Genomic DNA, 23,203 nt, shown 5'->3' on the forward strand with positions numbered 1-23,203 from the left:
ATCGCCCTCTACCCCCTAACCCCTCCTGCGGGTCGAATTGCGGTGCCCCACGTGTCTGTTGGCGAAAACGATTTTCTTCGCTTTCATTGCCGTGTGTCTGCGCTCAGCGCCGCTTTTAGCTCTCCCCTTTCGATTCTTCTCTCTCCCCTTCGCGCGCGGAGTCGCTCGCCGGTTTTCTCCCGATGCGCTTCATAGAGAGTCAGAAGGAGGTGATACACACCCTCCGCTTCCCCTCGCAGCACTCCGCGACGGACCGCAAGAGGGCCTACATGTTCGTGTTCGTGTACATTCTCAGCACCATCGCGTTTGGTGGGAACCTCTTTCATTTCATCAGCGGCTGGATTGCCGCCACGGTGCTGCAGGTCGTCATGACCATTCTGATCATCATCTACGCCTTCAACATTAATGACTACAGCGACAAGAGCATGAGCTCGATGGAGTGCGAACGAGCCTGCAATCCGCTTCTAGATGCGTACATTGCACTTCGTGCAGTGCAGGTGATCCAAGCACTCTTCTTGCGGAGCTTCCTGTGTACGTTTTCTTTTGCCACGCTGCTGATCGCCACCCTCTACCGCGTGCGTCAGAAGAAGCTCTACGTGGATGCAGTGAATCTATGGCGCGAGGTGTCGCAGTACGAGCGCGAAGGCTTCGTCTTCATAGCTGTAGACGTGGTCATGATTATCGTGCTGCTGATTGTGATGGTCTTCTCCATAGTCACGGAGTACTCCAACTGAGGCGCCGTCACCACACCTTCCCGAACACAAGCGTGCGCATGCCATGGGCTGGGGATGGCACAGCACGGGCCCTTCCTCTTTGCTCTGTAACGGGTAACGCGTACACGCATCTGCGCGTTGTAGTCCAAGGGAAGGAGGAAAGGAGAGGAGTGCCGAGGCCACGGTTGCGCTGGGTAGCGACTGCTGTGCGCGTGCGCTGCTGCATACGAGCGCGCGTGGCGAGGTGGATGCGCTCGGTGATGTGATGAGAGGAGAGACATATCCACGGCTTGTGGTTCCCAATTTTGAGGTATTACTAAGTAACAAGAGGGCTGAAGACGCATCGTTTCGCCGCTGTGGATGCTGAGTTGGGACGCTGGGCAACAGCTCCATGTCGCACGTTCTACAGCTATAGCGGGCCGGCATCAGGATGTTACAGTGGCTCTCTCTCTCCTTGGTCTGGTCAAGATCTCAACACTGACTGCGTTTTCTCTGCAGAAGTGTCTGCCCTTCCTTGTGATGCAGGCACCAGTCTGTGCCGCGTACATCCTCTGCGGCTTGACTAGAGGCAATTTTTCAGGGTGAGGGGGTGCCATGGGCCTCGTAGCTGTGCCTCTGCGCACACCTGTCAACGTATAGAAACTGTTCTGGGCCCACTCACAGGCGTATCATAAAAGGACAGGTACGCTGGTAGACCCACGCGCGCAGGATTGTCAGGCGATGGCACGACGGCAGGCAGGGAGCATCATGCATCGAGTGCGGAGAGGCGCTCTTCGACTCTCGCTCTCTTCCTCCCCTTTCCTCTCTGCTGCTGCTTTCTTCGCTTCGCTCAAACCTGTCGTCTGCTGAACACTCCTCCCCCTCCCCCTCTCCCCCGTCCTCCTCCTTCTCCTCCTTCTGTCTTTATTCCGTGCGTCGCTCTCGCCCTGCGCGCGTTCCGTTATTGGCATTTCTCTTGCTCTGGTGCTGTGCCCGCATCATACACTCGAGCGCGCAAGCAGAGATTGCCTACGCGGCAGCAGACAAGTAACGCACCGTTGAAGGTTGTGTATTCGCCTTCGCCTGCTTTTTTTTCCACGTACGCGGAAACGAACAACAAAAAGAGGTGCGCGAGCTGCGCACCTCTCCAGCTGATGAGCGGCACAGAGCGTCTCACGGACGCCTTCTGGCTCCAGTTTCAGTGGGTTCCAGTGCTCATCACCGACCGGAGTCACCACACGAGCGGTGAACGGAAGCGTTGCGCATTGTTTGCGGTAATGCATGTAGCGTTCCTGCTTGTCCTATTTGGCCACTTTCTGAGCATCGTTGTCTCATGGGCTCTTGCCTTTATTATGCAGGCCGGAGCGATGGGGCTGTGCCTGATGCACCTCGCCATGCTGGAGGAGTACGCGGACCGTATGAACAACGCACTGGAGCTGGAGCACGTGGTCAACCCTTTCATCGTTGGTGGGGTCGCCGTGCGCTGCTTTGCTTGTCTGCAGTGCATTCTGACTCGCTCGTGGTTGCTTTTCCTCGCTGGGAGCGTAGAAATTCTATACGACCTCTACGTCGCACAGCAGCGTTCGCTGCTCATTGACGGGACGACGATTTGGAAGGAGATCAGGACGTATCGCATCGATGGGCGTATCCGTTTAGGGTACCAGGTAGTGATGGTGGTGGCCTCTGTTCTGTACCTTCTCTTCTCCATTTTTACCATGTAGCGAGGCAGAGAGAGGGCCGCTCGGTGGCGACCTGCTGAGCGCACTCGAGATGCTCTGGACATGTTTTTGTGTGCGAAGGGCGACGATGGAAGCGGCGTGACAGCGTAGCGACCGTCTCTTCTGTCCACGTCCTCTGTGTATAAGGCTCGGTCATACTGCTGGGCACAGCACCGGACGAAATGTCGCACCGCGCACCCCTGCGAACGACACAGAAAAAGGTCCTCGTCAATACAGAGAGGGCGCGGGGGACTGCAAAAGGTGTGCGCTGAATACGCTTGAGGCAGAAAACGGGGGGACTTGGTAAGGCATTCACTGTTAAAAAAAACTGAGCACCATCGCCACCAGATGCGGGCTGCGAATCGCACATAGGTCTCTTCCGAATGTGTGCGCTGCTGTCTGTCCTCTGCACTCGTCCTTGAACTCCTTTTTTTTTAAGTTGCCTTGTCGGCCTGTCTATCTCTGTAGAAGCATCGCGCCTCCGTTGTCCTCCTGCTCTCTCTCTCCTCTTCTTTTCACTGTCTCGCCCTCTTCCGCACTGCGCAACGGACACCCCATGACTGGCCCAAAACGAACGCGAGACACGGAATCTCCGTGCAGCTGTCAGTTGTGCGCCTTTCTGCAACAGACTCGATATGCAATCGCTTCGGCCTCCCGTCGTTCCCCTTATGCACGCCGGACTCTGCCAACCCGTTGCCTTAGAGCATTTTCTCCATCTCCATCTCTCTTTTTTTCTTCTTCTCGCGCCAGCTGTCGCCCTTCGCCGCGGCACCACAGCGAAAACGCCTCCATCGGCCGGCTTAGCCGACAAAGTGAAGAGACCACACGTACGCAGTTTCTCTTTCTTGTTTTTTTTCTTACGCGCTGGTCTACACTCCCCTCACGGCAGTGATCGCTATCCCAAACTAAAGCTGCTTTCGGCCTCTGCTCTGTCAGATTTACTGTGTGCGAGTGTACCCCTCCCCCTCCTGCCTCTATACGCTCTTACGCGAGAGCGTTGAGGCGGCGAAAATTCAAAGCTGGTCACCGGGGTATTGATGCCATCTTGCATCCTGTGTGTTCGGGTGCCTTCGTCATGAGCAGCATCTACCGATGCACCGTCTGCGGACGGCTGACAGCGATGTCTTTGTGCCCTCGGTGCGAGGCGGGCACAGAGCGCTACACCCCAACACTGGAAGAGATGCACGCAGCAGCAGTTAGCTGCTATGGCACTTCAGGAGCAGCGTGTACCACTTCCACAGCGATATCGTTGACGGTCGCCGACATCAACGCCCTTGCGAGGCAGAACGGTGCCGTTTCTGCAAGTGCAGCCATCAGCCAACACGCTGCAGCGACTTCGCGCTCGGTGGCGGAGCTGCAGGTCATGGTGGTGTCCCTCTTGGAGGAGAATGTGGCGCTGCGTGATGAGGTGCAACGTAATCGGCGACAAATGCTGCGCTCCGCCAGAGACGTCAGAGAGCTGCATGCGGCGTACAAGCTGATGCGGCAGAAGGATTTGGACGGTACGGGCGGGCTGAAGGGTGGAAGTCAGGGGCCCAGGGGAGTGGGCGAGGTCGAGAACCCCGACCAAGAGCTCATGGGTGCGGCGTTGCAACAACCGCAAGGTGTAGCGGCGGAAACGGTGACTTGCCCATCATCGGAGGACTCTTCCGTGCCGCCGAAAGTGCCCACCGAGTCTCAGACATCGGCGGAGGACGTGGCGGCACTTCACGCTGAGGTGTCGCGCCTGCAAAGCGCGCTCGCCCTCAAGACGCAGCAGCTGGATGACTTGTGGGAATACGCCGAGTGCGCCGAGAAACAAGTGCAGGATCTCCTCCAGAGGCTCGGTCACGTGCAGGGCATTCTGCACGAGGAGAGCCAAAACTCTGCGCGGCTCTCTCGACACCTCGAAAATGTCGAGAATTCTCCAGAGGACATCGGGTCTTTCATCTCCTTGCGCGACCGATCCAGCGCACCGCAGCGGACCCCGTCCAACTCTACCACCCAGTCACCGTTTGCCAGTGTGGGGCAGCGTGAGTGCTTGAAGCGTTCTGCGATCGCTCACGGCGGCTGAGGTGGGGTCGCTGCCGTAGACAAGTGCGTTGACGAGGGATCGTCGGTTCACTTCTTTTGCTCTGGTCGCTCACCGCGCTGCGCCTCACTCGTAGGCTGACAGCGCCTCCCCCCAACCACCACCACCACCACTCACCTCCGACTCTGCGGGGGCATTACACAAGTATCACCTCGGAAACAAAGGGGGAGAGGGGACGGTGAAAGGGATGTCGTGTGGAAAGGGCATTGACTACGGTGGAGGTGGAGAAGTTGTGTATCCGGCACTGATGACGGAGCGAATGTTTCTCCGCCCCTCTTCCGTGCTGGGCTAATCTCACACTCCTCACCTTTTCTGGCGGTCTGGTGGATCTGAGCAGCATGAGGCGTACGTTTGTTTGGGCCTCGCTGCATCACCCACGCCGCCATGTCTTCTTCACTCGCTCACTGGGCTCTGCCTTGAGAGGCGCGTAAGGCGCAGCATAAGTGGGCGAGGGGCGTTTGTCAGCGAGTGCCTGGATGCGGACCTCTTCCGATTGTGCTCATCGGTTACTGTCTTTGATTCACGTTTTGGCTCCACCACGTCTCGCTTGGACGCCAACTGGCAGCCGGGCGGTGTGCGGTAGACGTCTTGGTGAGCCTTTCAACATGTCCTCCCTTTTTTTCTCTCTGTCGTCTGTGCGTTGTGTATTCTCACTGTCTTCACCCTTCTGTACTGTGACAAGTCTTCCTGAGGGCCATGAGGGCACTACTGCAGAGCGTTTCGGGTTGTTTCCACTGAGCTGTCCCGCTGCCGTCATCGGAGGTGGTGGTGGGTTTAACGTGGGCAGGCTAGTAGGATGGGCGGCTCTCGACCGCCGCGGCGCACTGTCGCGAGAGGGAGCGCTTTCGCCGTCAAAGAAATTCAAGGAACAGAGGGGATCAGGCTGCAGTTGCCGGTGATCTTCTCCCGCCCTCCCTCCTGTCCTCCACCCCAAACGACTGGGCCCAGTTGAATGCGGTGGCGCTCTCGAGGAGAGAGGAAACACCACCGTTGGAGGGTAGATGGGCACCCCTGCGCAACTAGGCGCGCCCGTCTTTCAAGCACGTGTCCGCGTCGAGTGATGTTGTCGCTGGACGGCAGAGAGAAAGGTGGAGTGCTCAATAGGCGATGTAAGTGGCTCATCTCTATGGTTGTGGTCCTGCTGTCTCTCTGTCGGTGCTCTCTTGTGGAGGTCTTGGCTCTGCGCATGCTGTGTCAGCCGAAGGCATCTTCCCCCACTTCCCTTCCAGGAATACCGCGTGAAGATGCCCATCGCCTGCCTCTCCTCTCTCTCTCCTTCGCTCGCAAATATGAATAATCGCTCCCTTCAAACAAACATTCTCTTCTGTAACACCGAACTCTGCTCGCACACGTTTTTATCCTGCGCCACCCACGTCACCAAAGGCACAAACGCTCTCACAGCAGACACAGAGACCACGAAGAGCAGCTCGTGCGCTCTTTCCAGACATTACCGCTGCACGAGGAGGCGGCGTGTGTGTTGCGTCTGCCTTTCCCCTCTTTTTTTTTCGCCTCAGGAGACACACTGGCCTTCTCACGTGCGGATCCTCCTCTTAATCTCATTCGGCCCACTCTCCTCTCCACACATGGCCTCGCACACCGGCTCGAGCCTCTATGAGGGGATCGCGCCTCTCGCTTCCCAAGCAGAAGACTTCATCACCCGCTGTTTCTATGGCAAAGCAGGCGACGAGTCGCGCCAGCGTGCCTTCGCGCTGGGGTTGCAATCGCCGCTGTGGCTCTGGACGCTTCAGCAGGTCACTCGCGATGCTGGTGTACCAAAGGGGATGCGTAAGATAATGCACCTGATTCATTGGATGCACCGCCACGGCGCGGAGTCTCGAAGCATTGCTGTTCTCGTGCCGTTCTCGTGGAAGGCAATGCTCCAGCAAGAGCTCGAGCAGCATAGCGCTCAGGGGGAGATGAAAGAGCGTCCCGTTCTTCTTGCCCACCACGAACTGCCGGCCATCAACAAGCGCGACAACACCAAGTACCGCTACCGAGTAGTTCTTTACTTGATGGATGCGCTTCCACGGAATTTGAAGGTATCGTCGCCGCTGCTGGCCAGTGAGGAGCTCTTTGTGTCCGAGGCAATGGGCGCGGCGATGGATGCGTTTGTACTGTGCGCGGATGCGGGGTGGATGGCACCGCAGTTGCAGGCGAAGTGGTACAAGATGTTTGTCAGCAAGCTGGAGGATGTCCGCGCAGTCATCTCTTTCGACGCCACTACGACGACGCAGGCAGCCATGGAGGTGGCATCCGCGTACTTTCCCTCACTAGTTGGTCCGACGATCCCTCTCTGTTGCAGCAGACACCCGAATCAGCGACAGCTTGAGTACGGCCTCGCGCACATAGAGCCTTGCTGCAAGCACCTTTGCCTGCGCCCGCACGCGTGCCACCACCCCGAACACGTGTGCACGCGCACCTGCCACTCCGAGGACGGCCACCTGACGTGCTCCTACGCGTGCGGTGCCACCCTCTCATGTGGTCACAAGTGTCTCCTGGAGTGTGGTGCTCCCTGCAACTGCTTTGAGGTGATCGAGGTACAGCTGAAGTGCTCGCATGAGAAGCTGCTGGGGATGAACAGAGAAACGCTCGAGCCGATTTATGCGGAGGTGCGGCACGTCTATAAAGGCGTGTGCGGTGACGCCCAGCTACCATGCGCCGTATCCTACGAGACGGAGTGCGCGCGGTGCCTGGGCATCTTCACAGTGTCGTGCTTCGAGGCACAGGAGCAGGGCCACTCGCTGGCCCACAAGACCCTGATTTGTGCCGCGTGCAAGCGCCGCGAACGCGAGCTTCGGGCGAAGCTTCTTGGCGAGCTCCTCACTGGTGTCGAGCTGCAGAAAAAGAAGGTCAAGGCGGAGCTGCAGCGATCGCTGCATCACCAGCGCAAGGCGGCAGCGCAGGGCCTTTTTCGGCCAGGCACCCGCGTGGAGATCATTGACGCAGCCAAGTGCGTGCCGCCGCTCTTTGCAGAGGACGACTTCCCGGGCATTGAGTTTGTGGACATGGAGGCACCAACATTTTTCCAGGAGATGGAGGGGGCCTACGGCACCTTTGTCAGCAACCATGTGGATGTCATGGACCGTAGCGAGGTCCGCAATCTTGTCCGGCTCCCTAGCGGCAAACATGTGTTGGTGACGGATGGTGGGCTGCGCATGATTCAGGCGCTGACAAGCAACATCACATACTCTGCGCCGCTCATGTTGTGCTTCAAAGGAAGAGACGACGGCGCCGCGGACGGGGCGGCGCTCGACAGCGCCGAGTTCGCGGCCGCCAAAACGATGCTTCACGGTGTGTACTACCTCGCTCAGCCTGTGGCATGTGACGAGGTCGTTGGAGCAGAGGTGCTCACGGACAAGGTCGTGCGCGTCGTGGACCTCGATCCGCTGTGTGCCAAGAACGTCGTAGCGGAGTGCGAGCTTCATCGCGTCTACGAGCGCGCGAACGAAGACATCGGCGATAAATGTAGCGACCCCGCTCATGCTGGCAGCGAACTGACAGAATCACCGAACGGGACACCAAAGCGGCGCCGCCTCGAACTGGGCGCGGCAGATGTGTCCCGCTACGAGTGCGCGGAGCAGATTGTGCGTCTCTCCGTCCCCATTTCGGCTCTGGAGCCGATGCCTGGTATTGTGGAGGGCAAATCGGTGTTCGTCAATGCCCCAGAGAGGCAAGTGCGCCACCCACACGACCTGGTCAAGATCGAGGTGATGCTGCGCAGTCTCGCCGGCTTTTCCTTACCCACTGACGCGCACTTGACCGGCGCGCCTGTCGACCCTGACACTCCGTATTCTCTGTTAAAGGTGGTGAATCCTCCTTTGAACTGCGAGGCGGCGCGCGGCCCTTGCGCAGTGCTCAAGTGCGGTGATGCGCGTGTGTTGATTTGTGCCAGCACCGATAAGCTTCCGCATCGTCGTGGTGGTTGCGGCCACCGCAATGGGGACCGCAGGCCGCCCAACCGAGAGGCGCGCGCTTCGCCGACTGCTGGGTCATCCATGCGACTCGTCGTGGTGCCTTTTGTCTTTACGGTCGGCGATGAGCTCGCTGAAGCGGAGGGGGCGCTAGATGCGGCAGCGCAGAAGGCGTTCGAGCAGCGTCTGCAGACGGAGTTGACAACCTTGAGCGAGGAGCTTGCCTTGCGCCACGAGGAGGAGGCGTTTCACGCGCAGCAGCAGATGCCAGAGGTTACCCAGGCAATGATGGCCGCTGATCTGCATGCCTACAGCATTCCAATCCCGCTGCCAACCGCCGCCGACGTGGCAGCCGCCCGGCAGAGAGCCATGGAACTGCCTGTAGGGACACCCATCGCTAGTCGTCTCGCGCACGCCAAAGACAAGCTTCTCTGCAAGCAAGAGACTCTGCAGCTGCCGCAGTGGGTGACGGCAATGACGGAGAGGGCTCGCAAAGAAAAGGAGTCGGACGCGCAGCATGTCAAATACATTCGCTCTTTGCATCGATAAGAGCGCTGATGGTGCGCGCATGCCTCTTAAGAGGGTATCGTGGTGCGTCCGGGCGCTGAAGTGGGGGGGGCGGGGGGCGAGTGAGAGAGGAATGGGACGATGGGCGGAGCGCTGTTTGATCTCCTCTTCTCGCCCATCACTGCTTCGCTGCTATGCCGTGTGCGTTCGTCCCCGTCTCTCTTTACCGAGTGTGTTTGTGCGTGTGTGTGTGTATGTGTATGTGTGGGTACCGCTCTCTCCGCGTAGGGGTGGGGACGCTGCTCGCGCTCTCCCACGAAAGCGGGAGGGGTGAGCGACCAAGCGGTGCCGGCAGCGTAGATGACTGCGATGGCAGGCACGCACGCCTAAGCTGCTGTACGCATAGGGTGTCGCAGGGTGCGCACTGCATGCCGGCTCCCCTTCTCTCGTGCACACCCAACGAAAAATGGAAAACCAAATGACATGGGAAAACAAAAGGAAACCGTCACGCGCCGGCAGGTCTGCCATTGTTAGCCAATCGTTGTGCTGTGTGTGTCCGTGTGTGTGTGTGCGCGCATGTGCTGTGTGGGTATGGGTGGGCGCGTATACGTGCATATGTGTTGAGCGGCCTCGCCCAGCGCAGCCACCCCTACTGGTTTTCCTGCTTGCACTCGCGCGTAGTCGAGGGAGTACTGTGCCTGTGAAGAGGATGAAGGATGCAGGTGTGCGCAGCAAGTCCTTTTCTTGACCGAAGGCCTCAGTCGCTGACGAAAGCGAACTGCTTTCTCGGTCGCAGGCGTCGCCGCTCCTGCGAGGGTGCGAATAGACATGCGCGCACACACATATACAAAAGCGCGTCCCCAGACCCTTCTTCTCCCCCTTCTCACTCGCCTCTCTTTGACCTCTTTTGCTAAATTATTAATCTTTGACTCGCATGCTCTCCTCGTCGTTGCTGATGTCCCGCTGATGGGACGCCTGACTTGGCTGATTCTTTTTTTTTAATGTGCCGCGTATGTGAGGGGACGTTGGCGACAACTCCATACGGTGTGGCCCGCGCCACCCTCCTATCAGGATTCCCACTTCGGTGTAGATCGATCGCCGTACAAACACGCGGGCATACACGCGCATGGCTTGCTGTAGAAGGCCCATCTGTGCCGCACACACGCACGTGCGACTGAACCGATCACTACATGGCTCGTCATAGAAAAATGCCTCCTATGCCGTTTATTTTGCTAGCTGCACACCCCGCGTGACAGACCTGCTGAGTGGCTAGCTGTCCGTCTACCTCATTCTGCACTTCTTGTGATCGTGTGTGTGTGTGCTGCTCTTCTCTCTGCCTTCGCTTCTACCATGCAATCAAGCCTGTGATGTGCTCTGTTGCGTCGCGCGAGGGAGGCGCTGGGGGGAGGGGAGAGTACAAAGGCACAGTGAATGGGGGGGCAATGCGTTCTCCCCCTCCGGACCTGGGTGTACTCGTTCGACGTCTGCATCGACTAAGAGAGCTTCTGAACAAGTTACTGCCGCCTCTGACAGGCGCACGTTCCTCTACTGCGTTGACGGGCATTTCTCCTGCTCTCATGTAAGCGGGGGTAGGGCGAGCGAGAGAGGGCATGCTGTCGTTCTGCAAGCAGAGAAAGCGCAACTTCCGTAGCGCCAGTGGCGATGACGGAGTACGACTGCAACAGTTGCAGAACGCCACCAACGATGCGCACCGCCGCGTCGCTTTGCAACTGTTGCAGCTCTCTTTGGCGGCGGCGAAAGGTGGGAGGATCGCCTGCCTCTCACCCGGCCACGCACGATATGGTGCATCGATGCTCGAACGTACGCAACCTGCGATGTCACACGCCTTCTTCTAAACCTATGCCTTCTTGCGCGCGCTCTCTCTTTGTACCGCTTTCACCGCTCACCTTCGTGCTGGCACGTAACCACGTTGTCGCAGTGTGCGCATCACCACCTACCGCCGCCCGCCTTCGTCATTGCACAATTCACCCCCAACATCGCCTTTGACGCTGTTTTCTTAGTCATATTTGTTTATGGGCTTTCTCACGTGCCCTCTTCTCACCGCCACTCTGCCCTTTTCCTCCATCCTCACTCACCTGTCTGTGCGAGGTTCTCGCCAGCGATTCACGGCTCCTACTCACCCTATAGCACCACCCTCTCGTACCGCCGTACACCTCTGCGTCCCTTTATTTACTCCTCCCCACATAAGCGCCCTCAGCATCTGCACCTGCCGGTCAAACGAGTCCGTCACTCGCACAAGCCTTATATATATATATCAGGGCCACCCACAGAAAGGGCGCAATGCCGGAGCGTGTGTCTGTGAACCAGGAGGTGTACTACTTCGACACCAAGGGCGGGTGGTTGCGTGGTACCGTAAGGCAAGCCGATGACGCTAAGGTGACGGTAGAAGACAACGCCTCCCACGCTGCCGTGACAGTGACGGCAGAGAATGTGCACGGCTACATTTCAGAGAGCTACGATGCCGAAGACGCTCAGCTTTTCCACGTGAGCGATTTGCATGTGGCCACACTTTTGCACTGTGTCAAGGACCGCTTTGAGAAGCTGCAGAAGCAGTACTCGCTCATGGGGGAGATGGTGCTCTCCGTCAACCCGTTTCGACGCATGCCGTTGAACGGCGACGAGGAGCGCAAGCGGTACCTAAGCCTTTCAGACCCTCGCATGCTGCCTCCACACATCTGGCAGGTGGCCCACAAAGCCTTCAATGCGGTGTTCTTTCAGGGCCAGGGCAACCAGTCCATCGTCATCTCCGGTGAGTCCGGCTCCGGTAAAACCGAAAACGCCAAGATGCTCATCGCATACCTCGGCCAGCTGAGCCACATCTACAGCAAAGACACATCCCAGTGCAACATTGCAGACAGCATCGACGAGAACTTGGTCTGGAGCAACCCCGTCATGGAGTCGTTCGGCAATGCTCGAACGGTGCGCAACGACAACTCTTCGCGCTTCGGCAAGTACATCAAGCTGTACTTTGACCCTGTTTCCGGTGTCATGATTGGAGGCCAGACCGTCACCTACTTGCTGGAGAGGAGCCGCATCATTATGCAGTCTCCTGGTGAACGCAACTACCATATCTTCTACGAGATGCTGGCGGGTCTGTCGCCGAAGGAGAAGCAGCATCTGGGTGGGCTCAAGACGGCCCAAGAATACAAGTGCCTGAACGGCGGCAATACTTTCATACGCCGCGGCGTCGACGGCAAACCGCTCGACGACGCGCACGAGTTCCACACGGTGCGGCAAGCACTCTCGATGATCGGGGTGCCGCGGGAGACCGAGAGGTGCATCTTTCGCGTGCTGGCGGCTATCCTACATCTCATGGAGGTCGAGTTCGAGGCTGACAACAACGACAAGGCGCAGATCGTATGCGAGGCGCCATTCTCGACTGGCTGCCAACTGCTCTGCGTGGACGAGGCCAAACTGCGTGCCTGCTTCCTCGTCAAGAGCAAGACGTCTCTGGTCACGATCCTGGCCTCGAAGGCAGAGGCGGAGGGCCTGCGCAACGCCTTCTGCAAGGGACTCTACGTGGGCATGTTCGATCGGATTGTTGAGTTTGTGAACGCCGCCATCCGGCCGCAGGTGGACTGCAGCGACTGCAAATACATCGGCCTGCTCGACATCTTCGGGTTTGAAAACTTCACTCGCAACAGCTTTGAGCAGCTCTGCATCAATTACGCGAACGAGTCGCTGCAAAACCACTACAACAAGTACACGTTCGTCAACGATGAGGAGGAATGTCGGTGCGAAGGCATTCAGACGCCTAAGATCGCGTTCCCAGACAACTCGGAGTGCGTCGACATGTTCGATGCCAAGCGCCTCGGCATTTTTTCGATGCTGGATGAGGAGTGTAACTTCAAGGGTGGCAGTACTGAGCGCTTCACCATGAACCTGTGGGAGCAGTGGGGCGGCAGGAACGCGTACTTTGTGAAGCCGAAGAGCACGATCCCGAACCAGTTCGGCGTGAACCACTACGCCTCCTTCGTGAGCTACAACACGGCAGAGTGGCTGGAGAAGAACACAGACGCGCTGAAGGAGGACATGTACGAGTGTGTGAAAGAGTCCACCGACGAGTTTGTCAGGACGCTACTCTCGACGGAAAAGAGCGAGGCACGCCGTAAGCAGACCGTTGCCATCCGCTTCCAGCGGCAGCTGTCAGGCCTGCGCTCTGAACTAGAGTCCACGGACACCCAATTTATTCGCTGCATCAAGCCGAACACGGAGGCAAGCCCCGCCTTCCTGGAAAACCTCCTCGTCGGCTCACAGCTCGAGTCCGCCGGCGTCTTGCAGACCATCGCTCTCAAGCGCCAGGGTTACCCAGTGCGCCGCCCGCTGGATCAGTTTTGCAGGTACTTCTACGCCATCGTGCCCCGCACCACCGCTAACCTTTTCGTGCACGAGCGCTACAGCGACGCGTGCGAGGACCTCTTGCAGCGGTACCAGCGTCTGTACGATTGGGCGGAGCCCAACTACGCCGTCGGAAAGACGAAGGTATTCCTTCAGGCCGATGTGTGGTCGGCGCTAGAGCGGCTGGTGCTACGCCGCCGCGCCCAGCTGCTGTACCGCTGTAAGCCCTACCTGCGCCGCTGGATCGAAGAGGTCCGCGAGCGCAAGCGCGTCGAGGAGCAGCTGCGGCAGGAGGCAATGTGTCAGATGCGCGAGAGGCGAGAGGCAAAGGCTGCCAGGGCCGCCAAGGGCATGTCAGCGGAGACGGTTCGGTGGGTAGAGGAGGCTTTCAGCGTGTTCCCCGAGTTTGACATGGACACACTGCTGGATGTGGCGGTGGAGGCGGACTCGCGCGAAGAGGTTTTCAGCGCCATCCTCGCTATCGAGGCTGACCGCGTTGACAAGCAGTCCGCGTCCGGTTTCAACAACGTGATGACTGCCGCTAACGTGCACCACGACGTCATGCGCAACTTCATTTCGGCTGATATCAAGACGGTTTCGGCGCTGTCGAAACTGCAGCCGGATGAGATGAAGGGTCTCGGCGCTAGCGAATTGGAGGTGGTGGCGATAACGAAGAAGATGATGGACCAACAAGGCCAGCGTGTTCAGTACAAGCGCCTTGCCGAGGCCATGGGTACGGAGGGCGAGAGTGCCGCAGCTGACGACCTCAAGCGCGCCGCAACGGCCCGCCATCAGCACGACTTTGAGGTGAAGGCTCAGGCACTTGCTAGCATGGGCTTCGATGCGTCCATCAGCCGCCTGGTGCTAGCACACTACAATGGCGACGTCCAGCGTACAGCGGCACGGCTGCTCTATGGGGTGGACCGCCGAAAGATGAGGAACAACGCGCGCAAGCACAGGGACCTCAACACGACAGATCCCAGCGTACAGCAGCTCATCTCGCTCGGTGCGGCAAAGCCGGATGCCAAGAGGGCCCTGCGAAGCAGCAATGGAGACCCAAATGGAGCTGCGAAGATGCTCTTTAAAGTACGCTGAAACGACGAGAAACAAAAGGACGGCTATCAGCGCCGACTCGAAACTTCCCGTGTGTGCAGGGTGGGGGGAGGTGCCACCCCCTCCTTCCCCCCTCCCCGCACATACATATACATATATATATATATACATGTATGCATATGTATATTGCTCATGTGCGTGTCTATGGGGAGACGGAGACAGACAGGGAACTCCATTCGCACCCGTTTAGGGTGGAGATGCGCAGGTGAAGGTGCTCCTGCTCTTTTGAGAGAGGCCGCATAGGCACCGTGAGCGCACTAGCTAACCCACTCGCAAGTGGACCGACCGTCGGTCGCTTTAGTGGACTTCTCTGAAGGCGTACTCATCTTTCCCACGACAGCCTTTTTCGTTGCGCTTCTTCTATTCTTTTCCTTAAAGGTGTTGGTGCTCCCCGTCAATGCTCAACTCACGCTTGGTGCCCTCCGCTCCTCTTCGCATCCTTTTGCCTCTCTTAGCCGGTATGTGACTGCCGCTCCCTCGCTCTGGAGGTATGCTCTGCGCTTCTGCCCCCTCCCCCCACTCGCCCGCTCATTCTTCGGCGTCCACTTTGGTCAAACTCGAGTCGTATTTCTGGTGATGCGCGCCCGATGCGGCAGCAATGAATGGCGTTTCTTCCATACCTCTCCATTTTCTGTTCATCCTGTGACCAAACTCTTCCAGCTGCCTCCTCCCCTCCGCTTTCCCTCTCTGTCCTTTTCTCTCTGTCTCTGTTTGTCTTTTCTGCTCCTCGCCTTGGTCTCTCTTCGGGAGCGGCCAGCACCACCGCCAACACCGCTGCCCCCATTTCTCCCCAGGAATGATTTAAGCCCGCCCATTTCCTTTTGTGCGCGCGCGCACACACACACACGCATACATATGTATGTGCGTATGTGTGCGTCTTCTCCCCTTCTATCTTGCCTATTACTTCTCCCTCTCTGGTTGTCATATGCACAGGTCTCTTGCACCCCCTTCTCCGCTTTCTTAATATCATCTACACATATATATATATATATATTTCTTAACGCTCGCTGTTGGAGACGGTCTGGGCTTCGCGCGCGTTGGCGCGGCGCACCTTCTCCTTCTCCGATGGTGAATTGGACTGTCAGCGTGGACGGCTGCACTTCGCCTCTTTCTTCTCGGCAGATTCTGTTCACCTCCCCCTCCCCCGGCACTGGGAGTGAGCCGTCTCGTAAGACGGCTGCAATCGCCTTTTCAGTTGTACGGCAAGAGGTGTGGGCCTTGCGAGAGATGCGTTACACACACGAATGCTTATAGAGGCACATGTACACACTCCCACAAGCATGTCATCGTCAACGGCGGACCTAGCATCTCCCTCTGACGCATGTGCAAGCGAACACACGCATGCGCACGTAGCTGTGGATCTTTGCGTGTTTGCACTGCTCTTTTTTCGTGTGACCCCCTTCTTTCCCCCCTCTGGTATTGCTTTTCAGTGCTCCCCAGTTAGCTCCGCCGCGGCCCCACGAAGAGAATGTCGCTGCCATTTCTCTTTTTCATCTCTCTCACTCCTCCTGGTACCAAAAAGACAGGCTTCGCGGCCAAGTAGATCGCCCCACTCTCTCTCGCTTCCGCGCTTACGCCCATATCTCAGCCGTATGCACACTGACATCCTTCTATGCCGTGTTTCGCGCAGGCCTGCCACGCGCACAGACATACAGATATGTTTTACCCCATCTCTTCCCACTCGTTTGTTGCATCTTTTCCGTCGATGTTGTTCTCGCTTCAGGTGTGGAGCAGTTTCAATCCAGCATGAAATTGCCATGTAAAATCTTCCCTCTCCTCGATAGCCCCCCTTCCCTCCCCCTCCATTTCTTCTTCTCAGCCCTTCCCCAAGTCGCGCGTTGTTACTTCTTTTTTCTACCAACGCTCCCTCTCCTCGCCTCCTTCTTCACTTGAGCGAGAAGGCCTCTCCACCTCTCTTCGTCTTCCTTATTGTTTCTCCGCTTGCATAGCCTGTTTTTTGCTGTCTTTCCTTGTATCGCCTGGCCGGGAGGTCACGTTGCGTCCTCTGTGTGTGTGTGCCCACGCGGTCTCCCTCTCCTCCCTTTGTGCCTCGCGTTGTTCCCGTCTGTCCTCATTGCCTCTCGACACCCCCTCCTTGACGCGTTTAGATGTGATTCGTCTCTCTCTCTCTCAGCTCTCCACGGTGGTCTTCGCGGAAGTTGCCGCGCTGCTTCGTCCTTTTTTTTGTCGCTCCCGTCAGCCTTTCCGTAAGCGTCGTCACTTGGCTCCTTTTTCGACGTGCTTTCAGTTTCCCATTCATCTGGAGCGGCTGTGCAGGTGAGAACGGGCGCTATGCTGGTGCGATGTAATAACGCTTTCGTGCCAGTTTAGTTGCCTTGCGGCAACAGTGAACATGCTGGTACATAGTGGCAGGCAGGCGACGAGATGTGTGCTGTTGGGCGGTACGCACTTTTTTTCTGGGGCTTATACATCGTGTTTTGTAGGGTAAGTCGGCGTGTCAGTACCGGACCTGGAGTGCGTGGGTGCTGGTAGGCGCCAGCGTTCTGTAATGAGACCAGTGAGAACGTGGGCGGGGGGTGTGCGGGTCGAGCCTGTGCGCTGGGCTAGGGCAACCCCCCCGCTCCCATCAACACACGCGCAAGCGCGGGTGAAAGCCTGGCCCGAACGATAGAGAGAGGCTCCCATCTTTACTTTGCTGCCTTGTCTGATGCGCTCCTCGCTCGCTCTCTTTTCACCCCGGCCGTGTGCATTTGGCTCGGCGTTCTCGCGCACGGGTCCTTACACATGCGAGACATGAATGTGTTACGTTGTCTTTGTGTTGCTCTCTTCCATATCTGCCTTTCACATTTTTCTGTTGGTCATGACTCATTCGTATCGTAAGAGGAGCAGCGACGCTCTGACAGACCCGCGAACGCGACTTTCATTCCTCTTCGTCGCTATTTGTGGTCATTCGTTTGTGCGGGGTGCGCGGATGTGCAGCTGCTGGCGTCGCCAAGCCAATTTGTTTGTTTGTTAGCCTTCATGTCGGCTTCTTACAGATCCGCCATGAAAGTGCGCCCCCCTCCTAATCACCTCCGTCTCTCTGTTTCTCTTCTTCTCTGTTCTCTTCCCTCATCATCCCCCCCGCCGCCCATCGCCGCCCCTCTCCTTCAGGTCGGCATGCGTCCTGTCGACGCTTTCGCTTTCAGCTTTCCGGTTGTCCGTGAGAATGTGGTTGCACGGACGCGTCCGTCGTGAGCGCTCATTTCACTTTCTTTCTCCGATAACATTGGTGCGCCGTTTCTTTTGTGCATACGTATATTCACACGCATGCGTATGAGTGCATCGCTTTGTCCCTGCTGCTCTGTCTCTGTGCCTGCCCCGATGGGCTCTCTATCTGAGCTCGTCCTGGCGTGCAATGTCGACGGCGGCTGGCGTGCAGTGGCCATCTCAGGCTGAGGTGGCATCGATACAGGGACGTCCTCGCAGCCCCAGCGCTTTCACTGAAGGAACGTAACAATACGAGAAAAACCTGACGAGTGGAAAAAGAAATAGCGCTGACAGTGCGCCATTCACCAACTCGGCAGTATTCCGTTCAAATGGGGTTGCCTGCCAGTGCCTTGGTATGTTGGGGTGGGGTGGGGCTGTCTCTGCGTTTGCACGCACTTATGTGGCTGAGAGTCCGCGTGCGTCTTGGCGTTCAGGGCAACTTGAAGTCAATGCGATGCCGCGCTGGGCAGCAGTACTGCAGGGAAGCGACGAATGCAAAAGGAAGCGCGCGCTGAATTGAACGCGGCACTTGTGACGCTGCCCCTAACCGTGCGCTCTTGTCGCACCGCTTTGCAGTGATGCGAGTGCTGCAAAGGAGGTTTCTCATAGCACGGTACGTTGCTAACAGCTGACGTGCCTGTGAAAACAAGCGGGCATCCGGCTTAGTGCGCCACTTCTGTGCTTATTCGCCAAGCGGCTCGTGCGGAGTGCTTTGGTTCGTCAGATGCGCCTCGCGGGCATGCTTAGGTGCTTCTCTTTGCATTAGCGTCGTTTTCAGGCCACACCTTCACAGGCACAACCGCCACCAGTGCCTGGAGTCTCTTTGAGGGACCTCCCTATTCACACCATTGTCGTGGCCCTCGGTCGCTCATCGTGCAGTCTTGCAACTTATCTGGTCGCCTCCCTCCTTTTCTTTTGTTGGTGTAATATCGACGATGCACCGTCACCGCGGTGCTGTTGCTGTATGCGTACGCATCGACTTCACGGAGCTTCGAAGACGCGCCGCACACGTGCGCGTCACTGCGTCATCGGCAAAAAGGACGGGGCTCGGCGATATCTTCTTGCAGCGATAGGGCGACTACGCCGCTGCTTTCCTGCGTGACTCTTTGCGAAGGAGGCATGGAGTTCCTTGGACGAGAGTCCGCGGGGGTGATTTCTGTTGCGTGTAGCTCGGCATCCACCACATCGTTTGCCACCCTCTCCAGTCAAGGCGCCTTGACACTCTGGGACGTGCGCATTCCACGAAGAAGCTACATGACGTTTCGCAATCCAAACAGTGCTGCTGCATTGGAGGCAACCGAGCTGCGCTACCTACACGACAGGCGCGTCGCTGTTGCGCTGTGCGGCAACACTGTCCAGCTCTTTGACACGCGCAAGTGCGTCTCGTGTCTTTCCGAGTTCACGAGCGACAACGAATGCGTCGCATTCTTGAAAGACGAGCCGCCGGCAGGCTCGGCTATGACGCTGATTGTGGGCGAGGATGGCGGCATCTTTCCGTACAGCATCGTGGATGGCTCCCGGCCTCCTTACGTGGAGGGGTACATCTTCGGCCGGCAGCAGCCCTCTCCTTTGCCAGAGGGAGGTCGGTTCGGAAGTCTATCGAACTACTGTTGCGGATTGCACTGTGTCGATCTCACTCTTGGTGAAGACGGCGCCGCTACTCGACTGCTCTTTGCCGTTGGAATGGACGGCGGCGGCGCACTCTACAGCGGGGCCGACAACAGCGATTCCGTGCGCGCTGCGTTCTCGATAGCGGATGACTCGCTGATGTGTGACAACGCCCAAATAGTGAACCCGCCCTTGGTCAACTGCACCGCCATCTGTGGTGTACAAGTGGCCGCGGGGCGGGCAGACGGCATGTACTCTGTCTACGACATTGAGTGCAGTGGACTCGATGAGGCCATGGCGTCTCCAGGTCACGCTACTAACGGCTTGTGCTATGTGGATTGGGTATCGCCGTATGTGCTCTTGACGACATCGCTCTGCGGAGATGTCACGGGCTGGGCCATCGGGGCATTCATGGCAGGCGGTAATGGGGAGGAGGAAGAGGAAGCCGAGGGTCCGGATGTAGTGGCAGCCCTTGCGCATCGAGAGGTGCCTGGCTGCCAGCGTGCGACGGTCAACTGCGCTGACCGGCTTGCTGACATGCGCTACATCTTTGGTGATCATCAAGGCGGCGTGACGCTGGCGCAGCTGGATCCCTGAGTGCACACGACACCTACGGCCCTTTGCCTCCGTCGCGCCGAGGGGAGAGAAAGGCAGTGCGTCTGGCGTATCTGGGGCCGTGTTTGTACTGAGCATGGCACAAGACACACGAGAGGGGTAGGCTGTGTAGAAGTGGAGCGCTGAAGAGACATCGCTGTGCTTGTGTGGCTCTGTAGCGCACCTTCGACAGCTATTCTTTTCCGCTCCTTCGACGTACCGCTCTCCGCATGTCTCCCTCTCTGTGTAGCGCTCCGCTGCACCTGCACGCGTGACCTTTTTAGTTGTTGTTGCCGTTTCCATTGCCGCCTTCCCTGATGATGGGGCACACCTCAGCGCGGTGTGGGGCTTCCGCACCCACCCTCAGTGTAGGGAAGCCAAGCAGCTCCTATACGTCTGCTACTTGGGACGTGGGGGAGGGCAGAGGGATGCGTCGTCACCGATGCCAGCAGTCAGGCCCTTGGCGACGTTGTGTCGGAGAGCTGTACAACGGTGCGCACGGTTGCGCCATGCGTATCGTGGGCAAGGCTTCCGTGGTGCGCGGACATATGTCGCCCCGCCTTCACGGTGCCCACTGTTGTCAGGCGTCAAAGCTGTGCGCCGAGGGCAGTGTGCGACATGATGATCAGCTGTTCGTTAGCGCCCTTTTTTTCGGAGTCTTACTAAACAGGAGTGCGTGGGACATGGGGCAGTGGTGGCTCTCGGCTGTAACTTCTCTCTGTAGCTGCTCCCCAAGACGTCGTGAAGCGTGCGGCGCGTTGCGGGAGAAGGAAGTGGAAGCGGGGGCATAATATGTGGCAGAGTATCGGCACCAGGGAATGCAGAAACACACGTGGCCCCCCTCTTTCTGCCGCGTTGGCGGCCTTCGACGCTGATACTTGCTGTATCTGCAAATGCCCACTTTCTCTCTATCCCACAACAGAGGTGCCGCTTTCTTCGTGCCGTGCTCCCTATCTGCGACTCTATGTTGTTGCCGTACCCTGCGATAATAAACTGTCCGCTTTCCATGTGCCTGAGTGAGACAGTGTGCGCACGGCTTGTGGGCCTCTCTCGATACGCGTTACCCAGGCGCGTGTGTCGTCACAGATGGCGTCCGGGCACCTCTGCTGAGTGCGACAGTCTGCGGCGCCCTCATCTCATCTGCACTTCTCTTTTCGGCTCTGCAACTCATTTTCGGCATGGGTGCAATGTCCAAAAGTGGTCGCGCCTGCGTTCCCTCTCACGAAGCTGTGCGCATCCCTCACTGACACGTCCTCTCCCCACACGCACCTCTCCCCCTTCCCCTGCCTACTCTCATCTGGGGCGGCGCCCTGCCGGAGGTTGCGGCATGTGTGGCGCGTCTTTGTCTGTGCGCTTTCCTTGTCCCCCGCCCCTTCCTGGGGAAGGGCTCTCGTGCGACGCCGCGACCTCGTCATACTCTCTCCCGCTCTTCTGTCATCGGCATCGCGTCTGCATTCCGGAGAGCTGTGCCGCTTTCGCTGTAACATTCGCTCTCTCCTTCCTCCCCCTTTTTCGTTGCTGTGAGCCTCAGCCACGGAGCGTTTCTCTTCTGCCTCTTGACTGCAGCCACACTTAGGCATGCAAACGAGTCGGAGCGGTAAGGTCGTGGAAAGCGCGCCCTCCTGCGACTCGGGAAGCCTTTTCAAGTGGTGGCTCAACCCGACCAGGATCTTCCGCACTCCGAACCGCTCGCTGAAGAATGAGCCGCCTGCGGTCGTTGTGGGCTCAGGCTCGCACAGGGGTGAGGGGACGACGGCGTTTGTGCAAGGGGGCATGAAGAAGCTCCTTTACTTCTCCTACCGCAACTGTTTCCCTCCCTTGCCGAACGGATCCACGACGGACACACGCTGGGGCTGCCTCGTGCGCACCACCCAGATGCTCATTGGGACTTGCCTTCTGCGATATCATTGCAAAGGTGCGTACGAGCTGCCTGAGGCCGACAGCGCGGCACGGAAGAAGAGGATATCGAAGCTGTTCATGGACGTGCCATCAGCTCCGCTCGGGATCCATAGGGCCGAGGAGGAGGCTCACAAGAACAGTGTCAAGTATGCGAGCATGCTGTCGCCCACTGAGGCGAGCATGGCGATGGCAGCCGCTTTGATTGCGTATCACACGCAGGGAGGGGATGTACCATTCACATTTTCCTGTGAGGACCGTAACGTCGACGGTGCAGCGGTGCTGGCAAAGCTCTCGGGGGGCCAGCCGGTTTTTCTCATGATCCCTGTGGTCTTGGGCATTGCACCCATGTCAGCCAAGTACGAGAGTATGATGCTGAAGATTCTTGATATGAAGGCGTGCTGCGGCATCGCCGGAGGTTGCAAGCAGGCGTCCTTCTACATCTTTGGACATCAAGGCCGCAGCGTCTTCTTCATGGACCCACACTACATCCAAAGCGGCTACACCTCTGACAAGGCCGTTGGCACACTCGATGGGGCTCGCGGCGATCTGATTGCGAGCCGATTCGATCCCTGCATGGTTCTGGGCTTTTATCTTCACACTCCAGAGGACTATCGCATCTTTGTAAATGAACTAACAGTGATCAACGCCATGGTAGTATTTCCACTGATTAGCTTCAGCCGTAACGTCGGGGAGAAGACGACCGCCTACTGCGATAGCGTCGTTTCGGTGGAGGAGAACGACGAGAGCTCTTCGCGGCAAGAGCAAGGGGGGCAACAGCTGTGGCCGAATCCACTCGGCACTGATGGAGGGCGTGTCGCCAACTCGAACCAGTCCTCTGGTTGACTCAGAAATGCAGCCGCGGCACCATGTTGCAGATACAGGACCCGGCGGACGTAGAAGGTCATCCCCATCTTGGCCGTTGTATTGGATTGCCGGTAGCAGTGCATGATGACTGTGCCGCGAACGCCGTTGTACACCGCCTTGCTCGATGGACTGAAAGAGTGTGGAAAGTTGCGCCTGTGATGGTGAGCTCTGGAGCGCGTACCGAGCGGGACGCACTTTCGCGTATTTTATATGGACAGAGGGGCGCATGTTTTTCTTCGTTGCATATTTTTTTTCGGCGCGCGTGTGTGTGTGTGCCCAGCGCATCTCAGGACAATGAGGAGCACAGCGACTGCCATGCCGCCCTCTGACTTTTCTCCAGTGCTGCTCCGCTTACTGCACTCTGATTGTTTGCTTCTGTGCTCACCCCATCCCCCTCTTCTCCCCTTTCGTCGTTGGAGGAGCTCTCACGAAGTCCTTGCCGTGGCTTGTTTTGCTGCTGCTCTCTGGGAGAACTCCTTCACCCAAGGTTTCGGTGTCTTCACTTTTATGCGGATGAAAGTGTCCCGCTCTGCTGATTTTCTATGCTGGAGCATCCCTTTGCGTTTTTCTGCACTCCTCTCTCGCCGTCGTACCGCTCTCCGTCTCTCTATCTCTCTCTCATTGACACGCGCGTGCACCGGTGAAACGCATGACAAT

The 23,203-nt window shown here is 57.9% G+C and overlaps 7 protein-coding genes across 7 annotated transcripts; all 7 read left to right on the forward strand.

Moving 5' to 3' along the window:
* Positions 1–182: 182 nt before the first annotated feature.
* LSCM1_02041 (uncharacterized protein) lies at positions 183–734 on the forward strand (the record flags this gene model as incomplete). The annotated part of the gene is made up of 1 exon (XM_067319635.1): positions 183–734. One exon carries the CDS (start codon positions 183–185, stop codon positions 732–734), a length of 552 nt encoding a protein of 183 aa, XP_067176184.1.
* A 1,112-nt stretch (positions 735–1,846) lies between these two features.
* Positions 1,847–2,413, forward strand: LSCM1_02042 (uncharacterized protein; the record flags this gene model as incomplete). Its single annotated transcript, XM_067319636.1, has 1 exon — positions 1,847–2,413. The coding sequence occupies one exon, from the start codon at positions 1,847–1,849 to the stop codon at positions 2,411–2,413; it is 567 nt and encodes a 188-aa protein (XP_067176185.1).
* Positions 2,414–3,485: 1,072 nt separating this feature from the next.
* LSCM1_02043 (uncharacterized protein) lies at positions 3,486–4,463 on the forward strand (the record flags this gene model as incomplete). The annotated part of the gene is made up of 1 exon (XM_067319637.1): positions 3,486–4,463. One exon carries the CDS (start codon positions 3,486–3,488, stop codon positions 4,461–4,463), a length of 978 nt encoding a protein of 325 aa, XP_067176186.1.
* Positions 4,464–6,064: 1,601 nt separating this feature from the next.
* LSCM1_02044 (uncharacterized protein) lies at positions 6,065–8,941 on the forward strand (the record flags this gene model as incomplete). The annotated part of the gene is made up of 1 exon (XM_067319638.1): positions 6,065–8,941. The coding sequence occupies one exon, from the start codon at positions 6,065–6,067 to the stop codon at positions 8,939–8,941; it is 2,877 nt and encodes a 958-aa protein (XP_067176187.1).
* Positions 8,942–11,200: 2,259 nt separating this feature from the next.
* On the forward strand, positions 11,201–14,353 carry LSCM1_02045 (uncharacterized protein; the record flags this gene model as incomplete). The annotated part of the gene is made up of 1 exon (XM_067319639.1): positions 11,201–14,353. The coding sequence occupies one exon, from the start codon at positions 11,201–11,203 to the stop codon at positions 14,351–14,353; it is 3,153 nt and encodes a 1,050-aa protein (XP_067176188.1).
* A 4,347-nt stretch (positions 14,354–18,700) lies between these two features.
* On the forward strand, positions 18,701–19,786 carry LSCM1_02046 (uncharacterized protein; the record flags this gene model as incomplete). The annotated part of the gene is made up of 1 exon (XM_067319640.1): positions 18,701–19,786. One exon carries the CDS (start codon positions 18,701–18,703, stop codon positions 19,784–19,786), a length of 1,086 nt encoding a protein of 361 aa, XP_067176189.1.
* A 1,575-nt stretch (positions 19,787–21,361) lies between these two features.
* On the forward strand, positions 21,362–22,525 carry LSCM1_02047 (uncharacterized protein; the record flags this gene model as incomplete). The annotated part of the gene is made up of 1 exon (XM_067319641.1): positions 21,362–22,525. The coding sequence occupies one exon, from the start codon at positions 21,362–21,364 to the stop codon at positions 22,523–22,525; it is 1,164 nt and encodes a 387-aa protein (XP_067176190.1).
* Positions 22,526–23,203: the final 678 nt, after the last annotated feature.

This window comes from Leishmania martiniquensis, chromosome 32 (genome assembly GCF_017916325.1).
Source record: "Leishmania martiniquensis isolate LSCM1 chromosome 32, whole genome shotgun sequence".
Taxonomy (NCBI): Eukaryota; Euglenozoa; class Kinetoplastea; order Trypanosomatida; family Trypanosomatidae; genus Leishmania; species Leishmania martiniquensis.